Below are 24,944 nucleotides of genomic sequence, written 5' to 3' on the forward strand. Positions count from 1 at the left end.
GCTGAAAGGAGGTCTTTATAGCCTGTACCGAGCTTTGCTGTAGAAGATGCACAATAGAAATCAAAGTGATGGAAGGTAAAGTCTCTGATTTACTGGTGTCTAATAATACTGGTGTCTAATTCAAGGTTTAGATTTGTCCCTCCCTATGTTCCATAGAGCGTAAGCTCTATGCCAGGGGAAGTGGACATAAATTGGAGCATAGGAAGTTCTGCACAAGTGTAAGAACTTCTTCACTGTGAGGGTGATGGAGCACTGGAACAGATTTCCCAGGGCTGTTGTGGAGTTTCCTTCTCTGGAGATGTTCAAGACCCATCTGGATGCCTACCTGTGCAGCCTGCTGTAGGGAACCTGTTTGACATGGGGGTTGGACTAGATGATCTCTAGAGGTCCCTTCCAACCCCTACAGTTCTGTGATTCTATGATTCTTTGGTCTGCCTGTGAGTTTTACACAACGTTGTTGAAAGCCACCCCTCCTAGACCTAGGCTTTCTCAGGACTGTGGATTTTGCCGTGCAGCTGCAAGGCCGAAACTGGTGCTGCACATCTTTTTGTAGATCTCCCTGGATTGTTTTCTTAGTACCCATTTTTATAGTTACTCCAAGAACTATTTGTGTAATTGATGCTCCAGGTTCCTTCCACTCCAGCAGTCCTGGACTTCCCAAGTGACTTCACAAAACAGATGTTCCGTGGGGCTCTCCTGCCCCATACCTGGGCATACCTGCTGCTATGCCAATTGGCAAGAAATTGTCCTCATTCATGCACTACATCCACTGCCTTTGGTTCAGTCTCATGCTGAAGTCACAAATTGCTGGAGAAGAATATTTTCCGTTGAATCTTGTGACTTGAAGGGGCCAAGATCAGTTCCTTCAGCTCTGATGGAAGAGATACTGAAAACTATTCATGTGGCATTGTTAAAGTCTGTCAGGACATGCTTTCTGCTTTTGAAAATTCAGGAATGTTCACGGGGAATTTGAAAGTCAAAACAGCCTTTTAATTATGTAAAAAGTTACTTTATAAAACAGCTTTCCACAGCGCTCTTGAGAAACACTTCAGTAGTCACTTGTACCTTGAAATAGCTTAATTATGTACTGCAGTTAACTTTTCCAGTTAAACTTTTGTGAAGAGAGAAAATCCCAGTTGACTCATTCTTTCTCAGTGGACTTTTTGCTGCTTCACAAGAGATAACCAATGTTGTTTCTCTAATTCTGCAATAGGAATACAGCGATTCTGGCTAAAAATTCATGTTGTTTGTTCTTCTCTCTGTTTGTCAAATAACACGCGTAAACACTGATGTGTAGCGATATTTCGTAAAACACTTGTTTGGCTTCTAAGTCGTATCTCTGTCTTTTGCAGCCCTCTGTGGGTTTTCCTTCCTGGATTTGTGATAGATAGGTGGATATATTTAACTTCAGTGAAAATTGATTCTGGCAGAGTACGTGATGCTATTTTCCCTCTGTAATTCTCTAGTGGGCAAGGGAACAAATGAGAAAACAGTTGATATGGGAGGGGCTGTTAATGCCACACTGGTGGTGATCAGGTCAGAGGGGAAATAAAATCACATCTGAACATTTCACTTGCACATTGGCTTTTACCAGGGATGTTTGCCTTGATTACCCTTTGCTGTTACGAAAGATGTTCTTTTGCTCTGAGGTTCAAGTTAAAAGAGCTGATGTCTCATTAAACAGACAGAGGATATTCCTCATTTTAAGAGACAGTAAACCAGATTGATGCATTAAATAAGGAGTCAATTGCTTGGAAGGAAGCTTTGTCAAAACTGGTCTGTACATTGCTGTCAGATACACTGGAGAGACATTTGCAGTGCTGTCTTAACGGATTACATTCGTGCTGTGAGAAAGAGGCTATGGTTGCAACTTAGCAGCGGATTAAGCTGTTAGCTTAATTTTTCTTTTGTAGTGATATTAGCAATTTCCTCCACGCTTCAACTCATGAACTGGCCAGCAGCAGGAAGAGCTGTGTGTTGGAGCAGAAGCATCCCTGGTTCCTGGTGTGCCGAGGGCTGTAGCTTCCCAGGGTGTGCTGTCTGTGCTGCAGCAAGAAGCCATAGTGCTTTAGCATGCTTGGCATTTTCTTGGGGGATCCATAAGGCATCATATGTAAACAACTTAGTGATAAGAGAGGGAAGAGGAAATTTTAGCATGATTGATAAATAATGTCCAGTAAAGTCATGGCAGGCTTTTGTCATGTGAATATGGCATGTAAAGAAAAATGGAGAGAAAGATTGATGTGGGAAGTGTTATGAAGAGCTTAACTCATTTTGAAGTAGATACAGATGTAAAAGTGTAGGGGGAAGATCAACAGCAAAATGGTGTAGGTGTTATCAGTAGTTTTTGTGCAAACTTCCAACATAATTATGTGCAACTGGATTCAGCAATATATTAATACATTTAACTATTGTGCAGTGCTTACAGTTTTATGCTCTAGGACAAATACCTGGTTTTCAGCATAGATAATGCAGACAATAAGAAAAGCAGATATATCCCCAGGTTTTGTGCTGAGAGCACAGAGAAATGTCAATATAAGCCAGTTTGCATTTAAATTGTATTCATCATGGATGTGTGATGAATGCCTGATGATGTAACTATGCATATTGATAATCATTCACATGATTTCTTCCATGAATATTCTAACTGGCTAGGAAGAAGAACCCCCTACACACCCTGAATGTTTTTAGCCAAGAGGTCCTGAGATCTGCAAAAGCAGTTCAGAATAGCTGCAAATTTCTTAGGCAACAACCTCATTCTCTTTAGACAATTCTTGAACCTGACCTTCCAGTTGGCACCATCATTCCTGCTTCAGTCCCTGAAATATTCCTCCAAAGATGCTTGGCAGTCTCATCTGAATCTTAAACACTTCTCTCAGTCTTTGCAGAATATTGTGTTCCTAGCTGTTATTTATAAACCAGCAGCAGAGATGAAGGTTGTGGTTTAGCAGAAGTTTGTCTATGTTTAACTAGATGCCTTCAGCAAGACTGAAGAATTTAGCTAACATCAAGTCACTTAAAGCCACATGTTGTTGGAGGAAGAAAGCTGCAGGTGTACTTCTGTTGCACTGCATTTCTTTGTTATGTTGCACTGTAAGTAACTAATAATGAACAAATGGCAGCCCCCTGGTTTGTTTGCGCTGTGCCTAGTGACAGAGGTGTGTGCTGGGCTGTGGTGACTGCAGTGCACACTGCCAAGTTCTGTCACATCTTACACTGTGCATTGGAGAATGTTTCCATTTAAGGATTGACTTGTCTGTTCTCTCCAAAATCTATCTTTTATTAAAAAAAAAGAAAAAAAAGACTGAAGAATGCAAAGCTGCATTATGTATACACATGACCAACTGTAAATTTTCCCTGTCAAACAAGTACTGTATACCTGTTGCAAATGAAGTATGTATGTGTATTTGTTAAATCAAGAAATCTTATTCTGTTACATTTTGGTTGACTATAAGCTCGTGTGGTAAGATAACTTTATTTTGAGCCGGTAAGTGTATCTGACTTCATAATACTCTAAGAATAACTACAGCTTTCTGGGCTATGGAGGTGGAATTACATTAAAAAGCAGCTGTCATTTGCATGAGGATGCAGTAGCTGTCCTAGCTGGTTGGCAGCTGTGTCCCTGCAACTTGATTCCAAATCCACAGTTTTAATGTAAATAACTGGGAACAGTCTTAAGGGTTATAAATGCCAGTCCAGGCCTGGATCTGCATTCCTAAGTCAACTGAAACAGAAATTTGCTTTTTGGATTTATGATACCTTTTCTCTCTGTCACCAGGGTATTTTTTGATGGAAAGTTGGAATGGTACATCCCTTACTTGAGGTCTAAGTCATACATATCACACCCATATATTTCTTTGATTATTCATTTCTTTTTCACCATATTGTATTCCAGTATATTCTGCATTTGCTTTGACCACATGAAATGAAACATGGTGTTGAAGTCCAGGGACACAAGAAGTTGGTGTATATTTTTTGTGGATAGATAAGAAAGTCAAATCTTGGTGAGATCCCATGTTAATGATTTACAGACAGAAATACAGAGTTTAAAAGAGAGGTAAGTAGGAAAAAACTTATCCTGTGAAATCTGCAGACATGTCTGGAAAGCCAGTTTGTGTTGCTGATTTTGAACATTATGCTAAAACATTTCTCCCCAAATCAGTGTATGATTATTACCGATCCGGAGCAGATGATCAAGAAACATTAGCAGATAATGTAGCAGCATTTTCAAGGTAGGAGAGTGATTTAAGGTTGTAGACTGTGTGTGTGTGTTTGCATTATTAGTAGATGTGGTACAGTGTTAGATTTTGTGCTAACAAAACTTATCTTTTCTGAAACTCTGCAAATTTTAGCAAGAAAATTCAATGAAATCCTTCTCAGAACATCAGTTCCTCCCTTTCTTTCCCCCTGCTAAAATTTTCTATCAGAGCAGTCCCTAAGATTCATTAGCATGCTTTTTAGCTTTACCTGCATTTTGTTTGTTTTGTTTAGGGAAGCAAAATTTCTGGATTGGACAAATATTTAATAAAAGTTGATGAAATTATTGTTGTTTCTATATTTTAAGCTGTTGTACAGACAAAGATTTCTTGTTTTATTGTACCTTTTAGGCCCCAAGTCACTTTTGACTGAACTGTTCCTCCTAAATTAAATTACTTTAGTGGCCTCCCCCACTAAGTTTCTGTGCAGTATTGCTGAACTGGAGCTGTGCATCCTAGCAATGTGCTCGGGAGCAAGGTGTGAAGGCCAGTGCTCAGTATTGTGTGCCTGAGCTGCATTCAGATTTCAGCCATGGTCAGCACTTAACCATGAAATATTGTAAGTGATGGGAACTATTATAAAATTGGTTTTGACTTGCAGACTGTAGCTCTGTTCCCTGTCCTGTTGTCAAAACCCAAACTCACTCCTTTGTTCTGTGAGTGCTGGGTTCAACCTAGAGTAAAGCATCGTTTGGTGGAGGACTGTCAAAACTGATACCGAATCACTTTGTGTTGCGCTGGTTCCACATTCCCTGAATTTCTGCTGCTGCTCAACTGCCAGAGCATCAGTTCAAGCGTGGCTGGAAGGAAGGAAGGCAGCCAGAGCTGCTGAAGGTTGCCAATAGAGCAGTGGGAGAGCTAGGATCAGAGTCCAAAACCCAGTCCCTGGCATAAGATACTCTGTCCCCTAGTTTCTGACACCTACAGCACTAGCACAGAACTTCCTTATAAGAAAGAGCATCGTAATTGAAGTTGTCTGCTAGGTGGTCCTTCCTCTTTGCAAAGGTGAGCCCTCCCACCTATTCTAATGGGATGTGGAACTTCAGAATCATTTGAGCACAGGTTTCCAGGGCCTGGATCCTGATTCTTAAGTGGCCCCCACTTGTAGCTGCTGAGGACCTCTTGTGGTGGTGGGATTTCATTTATTAGCCCTTGGGTCTAAAACTATTGAGTGCAACATCCATGTGTCTGATGGCTTCCTGGCAGCATATCTAGAAAGGCAAACCTCGTATACGGGTTTGTGATTATTCTGTGTTTTAGGACTTAACTTTGGCACAAGCAACTTCAAAAAACCTTTATTATGATGATGTTGAGAGGGGCATGTCCTAACCATGGCAAGGATGTAGGACTACTATTATGGGGTCAGTCCTTGAATCTCAGTCTGTGTTTTTGAACGTGTTACGCATTATCTCCCTATTCCTGAGAGCAGCTGATGGGTAAGTATTAAGTAAGATGGACTTTAAACCCACAACAATCACGAAGTCGGACAACTTTGTGAAAGAAGTGCATACGTAGAGCTTTGCTAGCAATGATCAGACAAGCTTTTGACTGGAGAAATCAATAAGAGTTAATTGTGTGCTGTTTCAGGACATAGGGTTCACCCCGATTAAATATGTTTACAATGTCTTTAAGTATTTATATGTATAAATGTTTGTATTTAAATGAAAAAGAAAAAAGAATGAAATAGAACCCAGAGTGTGATTTTTGTAGCCCAGACATTTGTGGTGTGCACTGCAAGGTTATTTAGTTGGCTGGCATATCTAGAAAAAATATCTGTTAATTTTGAGCTCTTAATTTTTTGGCAATGTAATGATTGCAGTTACAAGAGAAATAGATTATCATTCTGGAGCAATGTAGCAAATGAATGGTTGTGTTGATAGATAATGCAATACCTTTGGAATGGCTCATGCAATTTTTGGAACAGTGCAGGTCATATCCATTTGCTGATAAAATCAAATGTCCTGTCCTCTTGACAGCACAGGAGCTTAAAGTACTTTGGACCTGTAATCAGATACTGCAGTATAAAGTGCCCCCAAAAGACCAAGGCTTAAGATGAGACTAATGATAATTACAGCAACTCTCTTCTGGCTTCCAGTTTATCTGAGATTGATGCCGATGTGAAGAACCAGTGCTTGCATCTCAACATCAGCATTTTCCTGCTAAAGCCAGATCAGTTTTTCTTTGTTTTATATGGAGACATCAGTTGCATAAATGAGGCATTAAGGACAGGGACAATTATTTAGGACATGAGAGCATACATTACTCCCTATGGCATCTGACTTGATTCACCTTGTGTTTGTTCTGTGTTCCAAAACACCATGTGTCCTTCCAACACTGCTCTGTCTGGTGATTAAATTCACTCTCAAATTGTCAAGAAACCAATGGGCCTGAATAAAGAGTATGTTTCAAGACAAGGGTGAGTTGCCTTTGGCTTGATGGCATTCAAGAAATCAATCTGAAATCTCTCAGCATTTTAATGAAAATAATGTGTGTGTTTAGGAACACATTTCCAATAATCTGCTGTGACAGGTTCTGCCACTGACTTCCCAGTGGCATTTGGAGAAGATGCATTTTGTTGTCGTGTACAAGGAACATCGTTTCTTGTTTATCTGTGTTAGCATTGACGCATATTTCCTGCAAATGTGTCATCACGTAGTTGGGTGTTAAGGGCATTAAAATGACTGGGCACGGGCCTTTAAAAAAAATAGAGAGACTGAAAATCTGAGTAGGATCAAACAAGCATGTCAGGTCACAGGGAAAAGAGAAGAAATGAATGCTTTTAATAATAAGCTGGTTGTGGTTTCTGCCATGTTTTCCACCTCAGATTCAGAGTGCCCTGAAAAAAGTTGCCATATGGATGATGAGACATCTGAGAAGAGAAAATATGTTCCTTGAGCAAAAGCAACTGTTTATTACTTGGCCCTGTGCAGCAATAGCACGTGTCTGTTATGATGGGAAGTTGGGAAGTAGGAGCTGGAGGAGACCTCAACCTCTTGTTAAGGTTATCAAAGCAGGTAGGGGCTGGGAGGGGGCCTTTGTCTGAGCAGTGTGTCCTTTCCCAAGCACTCTGCTAGTGATGCACTGTTGAAGGGATTTAGTATGAATTTGGAAAAGTGAGAGATGTTGCTTGAAAATGTTACATTTTGAAAATTTCAGTAGTTCTTCACAGTGGAGAATGAGTATGAAAAGTGAGTCTTGCCCAACTGCAGGGTTTACATTGGTATACTGGGAAGTACTGTGCTTGTTTTCTGCTTACTATTGTTAAGGGTATATCCACATGGTTTGTCCAGAAAGTAGGTCTCTTCAGATGCCTGATAAACTTGCAGCTGAAAAAATCCATGTTAAGTAAAATCTGATGCTGCTTCTGTCAAAGAGTATAGTGCAATGATGGGTGATCCTGTCAGTGTTTTTTGTGAGACCCAGACAGTGCCCAGTTAGGAGGACTGATTTTTTTTTTTTTTGATGGTCTAGAGCATACAACCTAGTGAGATGCAAGGAGAAAAGCTGTGTTGTTTTTATGTTGTTGTTTGTTTATTTTAAGGGGATCAGAAGAGAAATTTGTTTAAACACTGGTGCTAATAAATCTGGCACCAAAAAGCTTGTGGACGATTATTTGATACACTTAAGAGTGAGTGGGAAAGGAGGGTGTTTGCTGCTTCGAACACCCCACTTTCCTGGGGGGAAAATAGAAGATTTTGTCTCTGCTTCTCTGAGCTAGAGGCACTGAAGGAATTTTGCTGCTTCAGGACTGATACTCAAATGTGTGTTTGAAAGTGGCAGACATTTGCACCAGGTAAAAATCCTATGGGTCAGGAACAGCTGAGTACTAGGAGTCTGCAGTAGAAGGCATTTTGCATCCTTATGCTTCTAAGCTAGCCTGTAAACATGAACAAGGTTATGAAAGGATTTGTACTTTCTTTGTATCTGCTGGGGAAGGATCTCTCAGAGCTAGGAAAAAGCCCTTGGAATGAGGATTAGGAAGAAGGGGGATAAAAGTCATGTTTTCTTTGTCCCACCCTCAGCTCATTTTTCCCTGAAAAATAACAGTCTGACACAATAGTATGAAAACAAGTCCAAGGAGGCATACTTACAGTGTGTGTCTTGGCATCAAATGTTACAGCTGAGTCCTGCAACTACATCCCTTCCAAGCATCATAACCATCTTTCTCCTCCCTGGGGAGTGCTTTCTGGAGAACTGGCATGGCCTTGTGCTCCATGGCTTAAGAAATTTGGGTCTCATCCTGACTCTGTCCCAGGTTTCTTATGGAAATTTCTCTTGATCTTTCAGTAAAATGAAGGTGTTGTCAGTTTTCCCCCTTTTTTCTTCTCTTCCCCTACCCCAACCAGACTGTTTAGTATGCAAGCCCAAGCTGACTGCTACTCACAGACAGAGCATAGCCTAAGGATAATGAAGGCTCTGGTTGCCATCTCCTTGCTAATGACAGTACTCAGTTTCCATCAGGCATTTTAGTGCTGAATAGGTAGTCAGGTTCAGCAGTAGACTAAGCTTTTAATTATTTTCTTCTAATTAAAACTCAATTGCCATAATCTACATTGAAAGTCCTTTCAGAGGGAAGGGTGCATCAGAAAGACATTGAGGCAGTGAGCCTATTACTGCTTGCAGAGAACCTTTGCACCTTGCTCAGAGCAAACCCCTGAGAGCTAGCACCTGCTGATGTGCACCTTCTTGGGTATTATTCTAACGATGCTTTGCTACAACATTACCTCATTGATAAGAAAAAGTCTGATTTCATGGCTACTCCCTCATGAATGCATTCATACTGAGATGGTTTGGGATATTGAAGTGCTGTGTAGCTGATGCTCTGAGATGAATTGTTGTCCAGTTGGTGGCAGAAGGCAAAGGTAAATTTTTGTGTGATATGATGTTCAGCCTAATTGCAATTTCAGGTGGGTGTTTTTTGGTTCTTATTTGGAGTCGGCTTCTGTCTGTATCTGAGCTGTAGGCCCCAAAGGAGAATATGGCCGTGGGTCTGGGTTGGTGTGGTTTATGGTGGATGCATTGGAAGCAAAGCGAGGTCAGGAACAGTTGAGTGGGTTCTGGGCCAAGTCATTCAAGGAGTAGATTATAATTTACTCTCTTGGGAAAGCAATTGTTACAGAGTCTTTTTCTGTACCAAATTATAGTGGCTGCATTTGGTCTTTTCCTGGAAGTCTCAATTCTTTGTGGGCCGTCCCTGGGCCTGCAGTTACTTTTCAGTGAAGTATGTATCACACAGCAGCTTGTAACTGCTGGGGTGGGACCTCGTGGGGGCTGGATTTCAAAAGGTGCCAATAGAAATGTAGTGCAGCCAATTTCCCCAACTATCTCATCTGATTACAGCTAAGCTAAGGCATGCTCCTGCTCATCTGTTTTCTGCAGGAAGAGGCATGGCAAATTGTTTCTGTGTGCTCTCAGTGCAGACACTCATACTAAAGGGACAAGGTGGCGTGAGAGCACTGGTCAGGCTACTTTTATCCAAAAATTCTGTATCCTTTGGCTCCCTGATCTGTTAAGGGAATGACTGAGGGAGGTGAAAGGGGAGCTGGTGACTTCTGTTATAGAATCTCATAGTCATTAAGGCTGGAAAAGACCTCTAAGATCACCATGTCCAACCATCATCACTACCATGCCCACTAACTCGTGTCCTTCAGTGCCACATCTCCGTGGTTCTTGAACACCTCCAGGGACTGTGACACCTCCACCTCCCTGGGAGCCTATTTAATTGCATTACCACTCTTTCTGAGAATAAGTTTTTCCTAGTATCTAACCTGAGTCCTGCATATCCTCTGTAATCTAGTTCTGCCACAGAGCTTTCAGAAAAGCTAAGATTCACTGTAAACATTGTTTTGCAGCTCCTGTCTTTTCTTTCAAATAATACCAGCCAATGCTTTTCAAAGAATCTTTGCTTCCTTTCACCCTCCATTGTTTTGTGTGTTTTTTTTTAATCTCTTCTAGCCTGTTTCTTCTTGGCTTTGTGCATTTTGCAGCTCCCTTTGTGTCTGGATCATATAATGAAGCTCTGCTCTGGGTCAAACACTCTGCTGCTTGGTGCTTTGTGCTGCTTCCTCCCCTCCAGCTTTCACCATTTGTTCTTCTGATAACAGGAAAATCTGCTCTTGGACATTCAGAGTTATAACCTCAATGATGCAGACATTTTATTCTGTTTCTCTGTGTCAGATGGAAGCTGTACCCCCGGGTGCTCAGGGACGTGTCTGTAATGGACCTGTCAACCTCAGTCTTAGGGCAGAAAATCAGCATGCCGGTCTGCGTTGCGGCGACTGCTATGCAGCGCATGGCTCACCCTGATGGAGAGACGGCGACCGCTAAAGGTAAATTGTGCAGAGTCCCTGCAGTCCTCTTGCTCCTATCTCTGAATAAACAAAGTTAAGTCTTGGTGGGAAGGGGGCAGCCGAGTGCTTTTTTTTTTTGTTTTCAGTGTCTTCAGATGGAGAAGGACATCAGAAAAGGAGGTGACCTACCTGCATCTCAGATTTAAGGCGTGTGTTTTTTGCCCATACATCTTCAATTGCGTTTGCAGTCTGATAACATGTCAGTCTAGTAGCTCTTAATTTTCAAGAGTGAAAAGGGAGGGGAAAAAAAGTGCTATCCACTTTAAGCCAGGTCACCCAACAAATACACACCGCAAAGTGGGGATCTGCACTTGGAGGAGAAAAAGTGCAGCGAGTGCAACATCCCTGTATTGGTGATCTGGGGCTGAGTCATGACCATAGGAGTCCTCTTTTCAACCCTTATCTCTTGTAATGCCTTCCAATTAAAGAGGTGTCATTTTGGAGAACTGGCAAAGAGGTTTTTGTAATCTTCTGTAATGCAGACAAATAGATTCCCTAATTGTTTGTAGGGCCAGAAGAGGCTACAGTGTTTAGCTATTATAACTGCATAATGTTAGTGCAACATTTGTTGACAGGTTATTTTTGCACTGCTTTGGCCCTTCTGGGATAGTCTCTTGGTCTTGATTTGGGAATGAAGTGATAGAGAGAAGTCACAAGAAGTAGAAATTAAAAATAAAAATTGTCTGATTTGTGGCTTGAGCCTCTGTCTTGGCAGCTTTGGACACTTTTTGTTTGGCTGAAGAGTTGCCTGATGTCAGAAATTTCCCCTTGGTGTCCTCCTTGCCCACTTCACCAAGTCCTTCACACCATGACAGCTGCTCTGCTTTCTTGTAACAAAATATATTTCACTGGCCTGTAGGAATCCTAGTTGCCATTTCTAATTTTAAAAATGAAAACAGGGTCTATATATTTTATATACATTCTATAAATATAAATGTATATGGGTTTCCATGACAAGAAATGCTTCCTGTCACAGAACCTTTTATGCACTCCAGGGGCCATCCATGTCTTTGCTTCCAGAAATGCACAAGCTTTTGCCTATCTCAGAACGATCTTTTAGGGGTTTTTTGCTTTGTATAAAGCTCTTTGAGCACATCCCAGGGAGCCAGCAAGATAAGGGTCCTCTGGGCTAAATTTGACACAAAGATGCTTTCAAAGTGGAGCCTACAGCCTAAAAGGATGTGAGAAATGGGATAATTCAGATGTGAAACTTTCTTGCTTATTTAACTCAAGCTGCAAAATGATTTCCAGAAGAGGTCACACTGTTTGTATGCAGCAGGCAGAGTCAGGGTGTGCATCTCAATACTCCAGAATGAGCAGAATGAGGTTACAAAACATATAGTCCTGTGAGCTATTTAATTTAACAACATTTCCGTGATCAATGCAGCAAATACCAGTGTGAAGTGAGTCTAATTGCAAACATTGCAGTGAGCTGATCTTGATCCTTGTTAACAGCCAGCATGACTGGGATGTGTCCTGTGATGAGCTGCAGTCCTTCTGTGCTGCTGTCCTAGGGCTCCAGCAAACTCAGCCCTGACACAAGGTTTACATTTTGCTCGTCAGCAAGGAACAGTCTGAATCTTATTTCTGTCAAAGGTTTCTTTGATTGTAGTGTATCTGAGCATACTTCTATTTTTTTTTTTTAAGAGATTTATTAGAAAACCAGATGGTATGTGCAGGCACACTCCACACGATGGAGCTCGAATACCTTGAACTGGTTTGAGAAGCTGAGTTCTGTCAGCTGTGTTAGTGTTGTCCTGTCCTTTGGCAACACTCGCAGATTATTTCTGGCCAAGGTTATGCTGGAAGAAAACCCCGAGGCATAGTGCTGTTAAGTGCAAACACATTAATGCCATGTTAAGAGGGAGATTAGAAATGCACAAAATCCGGGATGTTCCTTAGCAAAACCTCCCACCGACACTATTGCCTGGCCACATCTTAAGTCATAAATCTGTAACTGCGTATACAATCAAGTGATAAATTAAGGCTATCTACCAGGTCTGAGTTATGGCTGCGGTAGATAACTTAATTTTGGAATTTCCTGACTCTTTTGCATTTAGTTTCAAACTTTAACATATGATTATTGCATTTAACATTCTTGGATCTTCAAGACAGCAGAGCTTGGTGTACTGGCAGTGGTTTGAATATATGGCCAAATAAACATATCCTTGGAGCTGGTAAAATTTTCATCACTTTCAAAGGAGAGTGCAATTAAAATCACACCCTCTGTATTGCATTAGCATTTCTTGTAGAAAAAGTCTTTGGTTTTGTGCTCTGTTAGAGGTGGAGCAGGGCATTCAGTTCCAAGCTTTTGGTCTGACCTTATAAGATGACAGGAGTTAGCTGTAAAGTACACGTTTGGCTTAAAGCTTTCCTTAAAATTGGGACATTTGGGATCAAGGATTTTGCTACATCCAAATTGTCTTTAACTTAGCAATACCTCAGAAATGAAGTGGCCAGATTGTTGGTTGCTTTAAATTGGTTTTTGCTTTAGCTGCACCATGGTTCATGCAAGCCAAGAAAGTCTGATCATAGTCTTGTGGCTTTTGGAAAACACCACGTACTTGTATGCTTGAATTTTGGCTCAGGTATGTAGGAAGCGACTCATGCAGTGGTGCCTCTGCTGTCGTGATGGCCCTTGGAAAACATGGTGTGGTCTGAGTCTTGTCCCTCCTGGTCTGAGCAGGTGTAGTGAACCTTGACTCACACTCAGGAGCGTGGCAGCTGCCCAGTGGAGCACCCACAGTGCACACGTGTATTGTGTGCTCAGGCAGTACGCAGCAGGTGCTGCAAACAACAGAGCTGCCTGGCTGGGATTAAACCTCAAGAGATGGTCTCGGATTCATGTTATTTTCACCTGCAGAACAAGGTGGTACAGGTAGAAATAACAAGCTTTTTCCATGCTTCAAGAGCAATGCCTAGTCCTCCCAGCTACTTCTATTAAGCAACAACATTTTGCTTTGAAATGCTGTATTTTTTCGGTGCCTTCATCCACACAGAAGGGCATCTATGTCATGTTGTCTCTCATTAGATAAAACTCCCTTTCCTTGCAGACCCTTTGCTTCAGGGCTTGTTGGATTTTTGGGAACTGTGGCTGCTCAAGTGACACTCCCACACAAGTGACCAAATTGGTGGGAAAGAGCATGTATCTCATCTTAAATAGGTCTAATGCAGGCTGATTCCCTTAAACACACCTTCATCAACAGTCCTGTTTCATTGGAAAAGGTTATTTTTTAGAAAAAATGTTGAATTGTGATATTAAAAGTTCCTGATGATAAGACTGAACACAGTGTTTGTAAGTCACTCTAAAGTTTAACTAATTCCACTCCTAACAGTATAGGCTGTAATTGTGGTCAGAATTTGCATGATTTCAAGTTCTAGAGAGTAGATTGTTATACTTTTGTTAACTAGACTATGTAGACATAAATATTATAAGCAGCAATATGTTTCCTCCTCAGCTTTCCTTGTCTAAATGGACTTGGAGCTCTTATAGATAATGCTTCCTTGTCCTTTAAACAATTCCATGGATCTTGGCAGAAGTTAATCCACTTTTTTTCAGGGCTTTCTTCAAGTATATTCCCTGGATTTTAGTTACAGTCAATTGGTGTGTATGGAAATGTTGCAAATAAAGGATTTTTTTTTTTTCATGAGAAACTGAAAAATTGGGTGGAAAATGGTTTTGGATTAACTGAAATATTTAATTTGATCTAAAAGACAATGTTTTATTGAATTTTCCTACTAGCCAATGCTTTTAACCATAGCTTACTTTTGAAACATAAGTGTTAGCTTGGAAAAAAACATTTCCATTTTGAAAATATCAACGCGTGACATTTTGACTTAGAGTGATTTTTTTCTTGTCCTTCTCACTCAAATTTCAACTCAGTTAACTAAAAATATTTGCCAAATTTGATGAATAATTTTAGCCACCATTAAAGAGCAAAGGGCTTTTCTCTAAACACCTTTCAGCAGAAATTTTCTAATTCTACACAGTATTTTTCTGCTTGTCTGAAAAATGTTCACTATTCCTTCATGCAATGACATGAATTTGCCACCCCAGCTTCACGCTGTGCTCACAAACCACTGTAATTTCCATATAGTCTTCAGTCAGTACTCCCTTGAAGTAGAGTAGCACTCATGGTTCTGTAAATGGGATCCACCTTGCAGTATACTGAAGCTGGATACTGCTTAGGATTTTATTTCTTAACAAGAAATAGCAGTTTCTTGACATCTCAGTTGAACATTAACAGATATGAACAATTATTTTTATCAATACTTCCATTCTGTTATATATTGATGCTATTTATATATTCTTGTCTTAATTCTTACTTATTTCCTAGTATTCTGTTGCTTCAACTCAGAAGCAGTACTGCAGTAACTGATTTCTCTTAGACTTGCTTAAAATCAGGCTGAACAGCTTGACTGTTTTCTGGCCAGATCTTTTGAAAACTTGGAATGTTAGTTGTTCAGATCTGATGATTTTATTTACTCTCTGCAATTGCTCTCAACAGAGTTACTTCTGACTCGAAGGATTTCACCACCACCTGAGATGCATCTGCACAGTTTACTTTGCCAAATAGAGAATAGGAATACTGACTGAAATGCTTTCTCCAACTCTGTTTAGCTACTGTCAGCCCTATCATTTTCACCTAGGCTGGGAGCAATACCTTATTCCTTTGGCTTCAACAGACTTATGAAATGTTTTTCATTTGCTTTAATGCTGCTGGTCCTCTGAATTCAGGTTCCTTGTGCTCATCTGGTGTGCCCATCCATGACACCAAGTGAGGGATTTTGTTGTCTGTTGCTGTTTGTGCTCAGCGACAGTGACTACAGTAGGACTTTGTACCCATCCCTCACCTGCTGTTCTTATCATGCCCCTTCCTCCTCCTCCTCCTCCTCCTCCTCAAAAAAATCTATATTATAGTTTAGTATGGCTGGGGACTTTCCGGTGTATACACAGGCTCTCTAGCATGATAGACCTTCCAGACTGGCTAGATCCATTTTGGCCCTGCTGCCTCCAGTTTTCCTGCACAGCTGACAAAATGTTGTGTCAACAAACTGCAGGCCCAGCTTGCACAGAAAATTTTGAAAGGGGTAAGTGAGGTAAGTGAGGTAAGGCTGGGCAGGAGATCTCTCAGCCAAATGTGTTTCATCAAGAGAAATGTTAAGTAATTTAAACAACTCTGTTTCTTAGGAGATGCAGCTCAAAGAACATAGCTACTTCTGAGAAATACCAGTGTGACAAAAGGACACCATGTTGATCCCAAATATGTCCTTTGCCCCCTAATTCAGGGACAGCAGGTAACGGGAGAAGTGACTACAGTGGGGTATTTTGACTGCCATGAGATGTCCCTGAAAAGAAAACAAGGGGAATTTGCACAGGAAAAAGAGAGCAAGATTTACCATTCTCATACAAGGTAATGAGAATGACAAAATATGAAAGCTCAAACTGGACTCTCCTCTCCAGCAGGCATCCTCTGCTGAAGTATATGCTCTGGGTTGCCTGTAGGAGTAAACTCTGTACCTTTTTATACTAGTTAATGGAGTGATATGCCATCAGAGGTGGGAAGGACACAATTTCAGGATGAAAAAGTGGGTTGAGATATGTTATTATAGAATCATGCAATTGTTTGAGTTGGAAGGAGCCTTAAAAACCATCTGGTTCCAACCCTCTGCTGTGGGCAAGGACACTTCGACTAGATCAGGCTGCCCGGGGCTACATCCAACCTGGCCTTGAATGCCTCCAGGGTTGGGGCACCCACAGCTTCTCCAGGCAGCTGTGCCAGTGCCTCACCAATATTGCTCTGTTCTCCTGTAGACTTCCTAAGTAAATCCTGTTCCATTGCCAACCTTGATTTGTTGTTGCATAAAATACTTCATTGGAAATACCCACTACTGAAGAAAATTCCGTTTCATTGAAGTTTATCTTACCTGGTAAGAAGAGATGTCTTTGAGGCTCAGTTCATGTATATCCAGTGTCTCCAGGCTTCCCCAGGTGAAGTGCAGATAGATAACAATGTGGCTGAGGCAGCTGTGCAGCTAAGTCAGTGGAGCTTCCCCTCACCTAAGCACCCCATAATATCCCTATTTGTGGTGCACTGGGCCTTCTAATTGTGTGAAGCACAAAGAGCTTAAAGCTTCACCATCCTGATAGTGACAACATCCCTCAATCTCCCCTGTGTCCCTGTGTGCCTGCTGCCAGGCTTTGAGCGCTGTCACTGACCTCAGTGGGAACCCGCAATGTCTACAAAGGTAAATGTATCCTTCAGCGAACGTTCTGGATTTGGGCTTAAAAGATTACTTTTTTTAAAGAAAAGTAATTATCTGGATTGGCATGAAGAAAGGCTGGTTAAAAAAAAAAATTAAAAATTTGATGTTTAAACTTTGGCAAATGTTGCCTGTTGCTGAAAGAGTTTCCCATGAGAATATAGATCCTGTACTGACTTGTAATAATAAGGAGAAATATTTGCAGTCCCCCATATTTGAAATGTAAAATATAGTTGCTAAAGGAATTGAACTCTTTCTATTTTCTTCAATGGCTGTTAGACATGTAAGAAATTTGAGTATATTTTTAACAAATCTCGATTTGAGGTAGGAAAAACACTGGCAATGCTTCAAGACTATCATCTTTTTTAAAGTCTACAAAAATGGTAAAATGAGCTTCAAGGGATCAATGTAATGCACAGGTCAACCTGGGATCTCTAAAATATCAGCATTTTTTTGTGCAGAGACTTTGAATTTTACCATGAAAATCCAAAATACGCATGTTGAGCTGCTGCTTTACGAGAGAGTGGTTAACTTCATAGGTCAGACAAGGGAAGAATTTTGTGATTACATTTTCCACTTTTGCAACAATTCTCATGTCCTTAAGGCCGTATATGTTGAGTTGAGAATAAGAGATTATAGATAAATGAATACTTAAAAACAGATTGAACCAAAACATTTACATTTTTTTCCCTTATCTGATCTGAGAGTTTTGCAATTGCTGGATTAGTTAACCCTCTCTCATTCATGAATTCATATTTGACAGAGCAACAGGAATGTTGATCCGTTGTTTCTTAGCATCACATAATGGGCTTGATTGAGCAAATCACTCTGAATTGGAGTTGTGACATCCCACTCAATATACGTTTTTTGGTTTTTAGAAGAAATTTATTTCTGGGTACTTCTCTGAGAATGAACTGTTTCTAGTAAATTTAAGGGGACTGATCAAAGGATTACAATATAGAGGTTCTTTGCTAGGTGGGTGCTTGTTGCACCACTGGAATCTTGTTCTCTCTGGCACATCCTTCTACATATTTTCAATAGTAGGGCTATTTTCATTAGTTACTAGTATGAGGTCAGCCTGGGATTTTAATAAGATGAATGGAGTCATTTCTTTTTCTCCACTGAATAATATTTTGAGTCAGTTAATATTTATACTTTATTTCAGCCCAGATTTTTGTTCCTATGCATTTCAGTCAAGCAAGAACAGCAACAGCAGGAATAACAAAAACTGAATTTAAAATTGCAGTGAATGAAGTGGATGGCTGCAGTGTAATTCAGCTTATCTACCTTTAATCATTTACACACATCTATTTACCTGAGGCTGCCAGTGGGAAGAACTGTATCCTGTACATGCCTATTTCACTTCACTGACTTGAAATGTCAATCCAGGAGACTATCCTACGTGCATATGCCTGTATTTGATCAGATAAATAATTTTTATTTAAACAATGGACACATTTCCAATTGGGCTGGTTGACTACTGAGTATCTGTGAGATATTTTTCAACAAACAGTTTGACTTCTTTACACTTTTGATTAAGTTGTAGTCTGTTTTCAAGGGATTGGTAAAGAAAATAAATCAGTTGTTTGTAAAGCACTTTTTCTCAAGTAGGCAGTGGGTGATAAGCTATCTTACCTCATTTTCCATTAGGAAGTGTAGATCCTTCTACATCTGTTTGCCTTATATTTTGTCTTTTGTGATGTATGCTGGTTTTTGGAAGCAGAAGGGAAATGGGCAGCACTTTCTGAAGCCTATTTTAGATGTCTCTTTAGGCTACTCCTTAAAATCCGTTGATTCTGCAGGTTACAGCTCTTCACGGAGTAGCAAAATCTGCAAGACAAAAGAGTGAAGCATGGCTGTTTCCAGTGACTGAAAGGTGCCTTGTGGCTATAGGAGGTTGTATCCAATTTGGTTGAGCAAGTTCTTTGTGAATTTCCAAACTGAGATCTGTAATTCTTATATAATAAAATGCTGTCATAAAGACCACTTTTGAATGCCTCCCACAGGCTGGAGATGAGGTTTTAAAACAGAAGTCTATTTACATTAAAAATATGTGTACTATAGTAGACCAAAAATAATAAGGCTTTATGTAATATTTGAGTTTTACAGTGTTTTCCTTTCCTTTATATTAAGTAATAGATTACTCCTAAAATAAGTAATAATATATTCTCAAAAATATAGTTGTATGAGGTTAGCTGGTTTGTCATTCAGCCCAGGTTGGAATTCAGCCTCATGGAGGTAGCCAGGACAGAATCTTGAGCTGCTTGATCCCATCTGGTATTGTTTGGTGATGTTTAACCTTTGGCTGCTCACTCCTTATGATGGATTTCGCTGCAATGCTTTTGAAGGAAGGGGGAGGAGGAGAGCCCAACATTCAGTGTGAACTCTCATCCTTTTGGCCTTAGTAGTCTCCAAAAAGCTCCACTTCGCTGGTGTATTCTCTTCTAGGAATTGCTGGGTGGAGACTGCAAAGACTGAAACTTTGTGTGGGATCACATGATAGATGTGGGGTTCCCCTCCTTCAGGTGTTGAGGCAGAGATATCAGAAGAAAGAATGGTGGAGGCTCCCCGTCAAGTCTTTTAGTCCCCATTGATCCTGTATGTGCATTGATATAAAATGTCGTCCTGTGGATGGCAGTTTTCATAACATCAGCTTTGTATTCCTAAGTTTATCTTCACTCTTGGGTAGGTTTGGAGCTGAATGGGAATGTTGTTCAATGTTTAGGGGAAGCCAACTCATCTTTTAGTTTTTCAGTTGGAGAAAATGCAATTAGCTACTTAATCTGTTCTCCACTGAGCTATACTACCACACTCGTTTTCTACCACTTGCAATGTGTAACTACACAGACATGTTCAACTTGTACTATTACTTTTACAAGCAAATACTTCAGGAACTGATCTTTTACCCATTTTATAAAATGGTAAATGAACAACAGAATGATGTTTTAACATAATTCAAAATGCAAGGAGGGAGGAAATAAAATCCTTTCTTGTGTGAGTAGGAGAAATGAAATTGTTCCTTTGTAAGTATGACCATCCTTTCAGCTCAATATTTAGAGAGAGAGACAATACACTTAAGCTGGTTCTTCTGGCTTACATCTATGGGAAGTTCCTTTGTGCAGAATGAGAAGCTCTTGACCTTGAAACCAGTAGCTACCTTTTTATAATTACTAATAACCATAAAAAGAGCAACATTTGTTAGATGAGAGATCCTAGACATAATGGGAATCATAGCTATGTAATAAGTTTGTCTGCTGGACAGTGTCCATTTCTCTCTTTCATATTCTGAAATACTCTGTAGGGATGAAAATAGGCACCTTGCTCGGAGAAGTGGTGGGAGAGGCCTTCAGTAAAAATGTGCAATGCTAGTGAACATTCTAGAAGTGGGAAAAAGTTGCTAAAAGGCCATGATCAAAACTTACCAAAGTAGCAAGTGCTTGAGGGGAGCATATATGGCAGTGGTGAGGAGGACTGAAGTACAATGTTGATAATGACAGTCCTAAAATACCAACCTGTGCAGCCATGTGGCAGCAGTCAGAAAGCTGGAAACCTTAAATGCATTTTTTTAGATTGTTTAAGACTGTAAGTATGTGAATGTGTATTTAAATGTGTGTTCTAAAATTCTGATAAGTGATAGCCAAACTCCAGTCTTACAAATAGGTTCCCATTAGGATGAATAATTAATATGAGATTATATTTATTTTAATTATGATACTTTTTTTTCCTAATACTGAAACAGGGGTCATCCCAAACATTATGTAGACAGCAACTGATGTTAATTGGCTTATAAGCACAGAAAATAAACCAGAGAGTTCTCACAGCAGCACCCTGTCAGAAACTATCAACATAATATTTACTGGAGGGCTAAAAACATATTAAAACTGAGGAAAGGCAGTGTGAAATTACATGCACTGACACTCATGTTTCAGACAGTCTTGAATGCGACCTTGTGTTCCTCCAGCATGCCAGGCAATGGGGACAGGAATGATGCTGAGCTCCTGGGCCACCTCCTCCATTGAAGAAGTTGCTGAAGCAGCTCCTGGAGGCCTTCGCTGGCTGCAGCTTTATGTGTACAAGGACCGAGAGGTTACCAAGTCCCTAGTGAAGCGTGCAGAGAGAGCAGGTTACAAAGGAATCTTTGTGACTGTGGACACACCATTCCTCGGAAGGCGTATTGATGATGTGCGCAACAAGTTCCAGCTTCCCCCCCACCTCAGGTAGGTGCCTCCAGTTGGGGCGTGGGGTGAGCATGCTGCAGTGCAGTCTGTCTTCCAGATGACACACACTGAGCTCGTGTACTTTGCTGTGGCTTAGGGGCAGAAGTATGCTATCTTGGTATTTTCATACAATGTAAAAGGTGTATGTCAGGCTGCATGAGGCTGCAGACTGACAAAGTTAGTGATGAGGCATTTCTTTGAATGTCTGCTAATTAATCTTTGGGCACCTTCAGAACTCAACTGGGCATGATCCTCTGGAATCTGCTCTGGCGTTGAAGCTGGATCCAGCTGCAGGGTTGATCATGCTCTGAACAGGAAGCTGGACTAAGTGACCATCAAAGACCTCTCCCAGTCAATGACACTGCAGTGCATCTGGAACCATTTCAGTACTGAATGTGGAGTCCTTTTCCAAGCAACTTCAACTGTCCTTTTAGCCGAGTACAGAAATGGAGGGGATCAGCTTTCCTAAATGTCACAAAAGCAATCCACCCCTACATCTCTTTTGGGACTTTTTCTATATCTCAAGGAGAAGTTAGAGGTCTCTGCACTAATTCTGGTTTCTCATTATTTTAGGGCCTATGCAGAATTTAACTTAAAAGTTCTCCAGCAGTGTTTTATGGGTGCTAATGCTGGCCTGATTTCACTGCATCCTGCAAACATGAATTGATAGGCTGTAAGATCACCCTGAATAATGTTTGCTGAAGTGCTGGCATGGTGTTAGCACCCAGTCCAGCTGGAACAGTAAAAGAATGAATGGGATATGCAGCATTTTTGAATTTGCAAAATGGAGCTAAGAATCTTGTGTTTACTAGGACCAGATACTAGCCGCAGTTAGTCATGGTATATATTAAGACTACTGCCCTTATTCAGAATCTGTAAATGAAATCAAAATGAAAACTAAAAAAGGAAAGAAAAAGTAAAAGATAGTTGAAAGTATCTTGAAGTGGATTAACTTTGGTTTGAGTTCTAGGTGAGAGCTAGTTTTGAATATTATTGATGAATCTGAAGTGTTCTTCCAGTGTCTCTCACAACTGTGATATGCTGCATACATACCATACCTAGCATGAAATATAGCAAGAAATACAAAATATATTTTAAAAAATGTGGCAAGTAATATAAAGCCAAATCCTAAGTTCCTTCATTTTCATAATTTTCATTTCAAAGGTAAACCATGGGACTGTACCACCATGGGGTGTCAGGTACCCTGCCCCGTATGCCAGAAGCTAGTGGATGAAATGGTAAAGATAGGCAGAGTTAAGTGTGTTTTGTCAATGATTTCTGCATAAAAGGCCCATCTTGTGAGGAAAACACCAGAATACAAAGAATCCTTGACAAACCTGGCATTAGAAATATGCATATGCCCCATTGCCCCATTTATTAGGCCTGCTATAGATCTGTTACTAACAAAGCATTATTGATTGTCTTTACCCCCAAGGAAAGTTGCTTTAAATAGCTTTTTTTTTTTTTTTTAGGAGCAATGTCATTTTTAAGACCTGGGGTTATACAGTTTCTGGATGAGAGTCAAATAACGCAAAATATTTGAGAAAAGCAATATTGCATTTCTGAAACACTTTGACCCCACTTGACCTAACAGTAACAAGGTTTTGTTTGAGAGAACCATATGGAATAATATGAAGTTGGAGTAATCTTTTAAGGTTCAAATTCCTTCAGATTTCAGAATGACACTCAGTGTTTTGTTGCGGAGTCAGTGGTGAAACTCGGTAGTGTGGGGCTCTGCTCAGTTACTTGATAACTTTTTCTTGGCTTCAGAGTTTCAACAGTTTCAAAGCAACAACAAGGTGCCATTGTGCTCCAAAACGTATGTAAGGCAACATTCATTCAAGTGTTGACCTGCATTTCACAGTCCAAGAAAAACAACGGTTATTTATATAATCTTATCCATGGTTCTGTTTTTCTCTGGGTACCCCACCCTCCACAAACCAACAGCTGAAAAGCTGGATCTTGCTGAGAGCCTGCTCCTTTCTCATTTTCTTCTTTGCTTGGAGCTGAACAGAAAACCCAAGTGAAATGTTGCTTGTTACAGGCATGAAATCAGCAGTGAAACTAGCCAGTTTCCGTGCAAAAATACTGCATGTTCCCAAGATGTGGAATATGAGTATAAAATAGCACAACGTGAATTGACGCGCAATTTCCAAAGTATGGAGCAATCAACATGGTGTGGGACATCAGAGTCCTGGGTTGTACTGTTGTCACTGATGGTGATCTGGTGCTTGAGAGCACTTGGGCTGCTTCTGTTTCTAATATAAATGCAGCCTCAATTTCTCAAATTCCCCCTCCCATATTTTGTCTACTAAGATTGAACTCTGGTTCAGGGGCTGGTGTTTGCCATTCAGTTCCTAGAACTTGTGAGGTTGATTTGGTTATAATAAACAAATAATAGCAAGTGTTTTCATACAAACATTTTCCTCTACATGTTATAGGCAGATGTACAAAAAAGATGAATTGTACACAAGAACTATTGCCTGGATGTTGGTCTTGTCAGTTAGATGAAAATTCTGGTTTCTTTGCAAGAGTTCTTGCAGACCTATCTAATTAATAGAGTTTTAAAAAACGTCCCTCTTTTCCTCTCCCATCTAAGTAGTCTCCTATTTACTCCAGTAGCTGAATTCACTAGATGAAAAACAAAAGTGAAGAAAATACTTGCTGCAAGAAAGCCAAAGAGATTTTTGCTACAGATAGTGGAAAGTAGAAGTGCACCTTTTGACTTCAGTGGGAAGTGAATTATGTTATGAAAGACTGATATTTCCCTCAGCACACACATCCTCTGCTCCTCAAGGGTCTGAATGGCCCACAGCCTCTGCTATGTTTATCCTCACGGTGCTCCAGAAAATGTGGTTGCTCCTATTTTATGATGGGAAACAGGCAAAAGGAGTGACCAAATGTTCTGCCCAAAGTCACAGAGGATGTCTGTGGCAGGATGAATGGTTGAACCCAAACCCTAAGTTTCATCTTTGGATTTTTCCTTTTGGTTGTAGATTTGATGCTCAACCTTTAGATTTTGAACTTTGTCTTATTTCCTTTGAAAGCATTAGGAGGGTTGCCTTGGGCTAGAGGAATTTGCAACAAAGTTATCAAATATTTCTCAAGGAGGAGGTTTTGACTTAAAAGGGTTCAGAAATAAAATACTGGGTAGGCTTTTTTACTTCTGCCCTGTATAATGCAATGCACATTTAATGCAGACGTGTTGAATGCTGATGCTAAGGACTGATATTTTATGGCTCCACTAAATATTTCACAGACTATTTTGTCATTTTAGGTTAAAAAATTTTTCAAGCAACAACTTGGCCTTCTCCTCAGGGCAAGACTTCGGGGAAAACAGCGGACTGGCTGTCTATGTAGCCAATGCAATTGATGCAAGTATCAGTTGGAAAGACATCAAATGGCTTCGGGAGCTGACATCACTGCCCATTGTTGCAAAAGGAATCCTAAGAGGTGTGTAGCTTTACTGCTTTCCATGGAGAGGGCAAGGCATCCCTTTTTGCAGAGGCAACAGGGAAAAAAAGTGCTTGTGCTGCTGAATTTTCTGTAGAATTACACTACGTTTCAATGGCAAGCATCTGTTTTGCTTACATTAAAAAAATATGATGGATTGTGCATTCATATTCGTATACTGTGCTAAACAGGGAAGATTTGCCAAAGTAGATTGCAAAACAAAGGAAAAAGTTGTCTTCCTTGTGCATGATTAGGATGTGGAAGATCGCAGACATGAGCAAATGTCCATTTGTTTTGGTTAGGATCAATGCAATATGAACTGGTGAGGGTGATAATCGTTCTGCCTCTGTGCATTAGCTTCTCCTTGTGGAAGGCAGTCTGAATCAGACAAACTTTTCTTCCAG

General features: G+C 40.4%; 1 protein-coding gene across 1 annotated transcript; it reads left to right on the plus strand.

The window, feature by feature from the left end:
- Positions 1-370: 370 nt before the first annotated feature.
- Positions 371-24,548, plus strand: HAO1 (hydroxyacid oxidase 1). Its single transcript, XM_010706588.3, has 4 exons — positions 371-4,232; positions 10,434-10,585; positions 20,832-21,087; positions 24,365-24,548. The coding sequence occupies exons 1-4, from the start codon at positions 4,096-4,098 to the stop codon at positions 24,546-24,548; spliced, it is 729 nt and encodes a 242-aa protein (XP_010704890.1). The 5' UTR covers positions 371-4,095.
- Positions 24,549-24,944: the final 396 nt, after the last annotated feature.

The sequence above is a fragment of the Meleagris gallopavo genome, chromosome 2, assembly GCF_000146605.3.
Source record: "Meleagris gallopavo isolate NT-WF06-2002-E0010 breed Aviagen turkey brand Nicholas breeding stock chromosome 2, Turkey_5.1, whole genome shotgun sequence".
Classification (NCBI taxonomy): domain Eukaryota; kingdom Metazoa; phylum Chordata; class Aves; order Galliformes; family Phasianidae; genus Meleagris; species Meleagris gallopavo.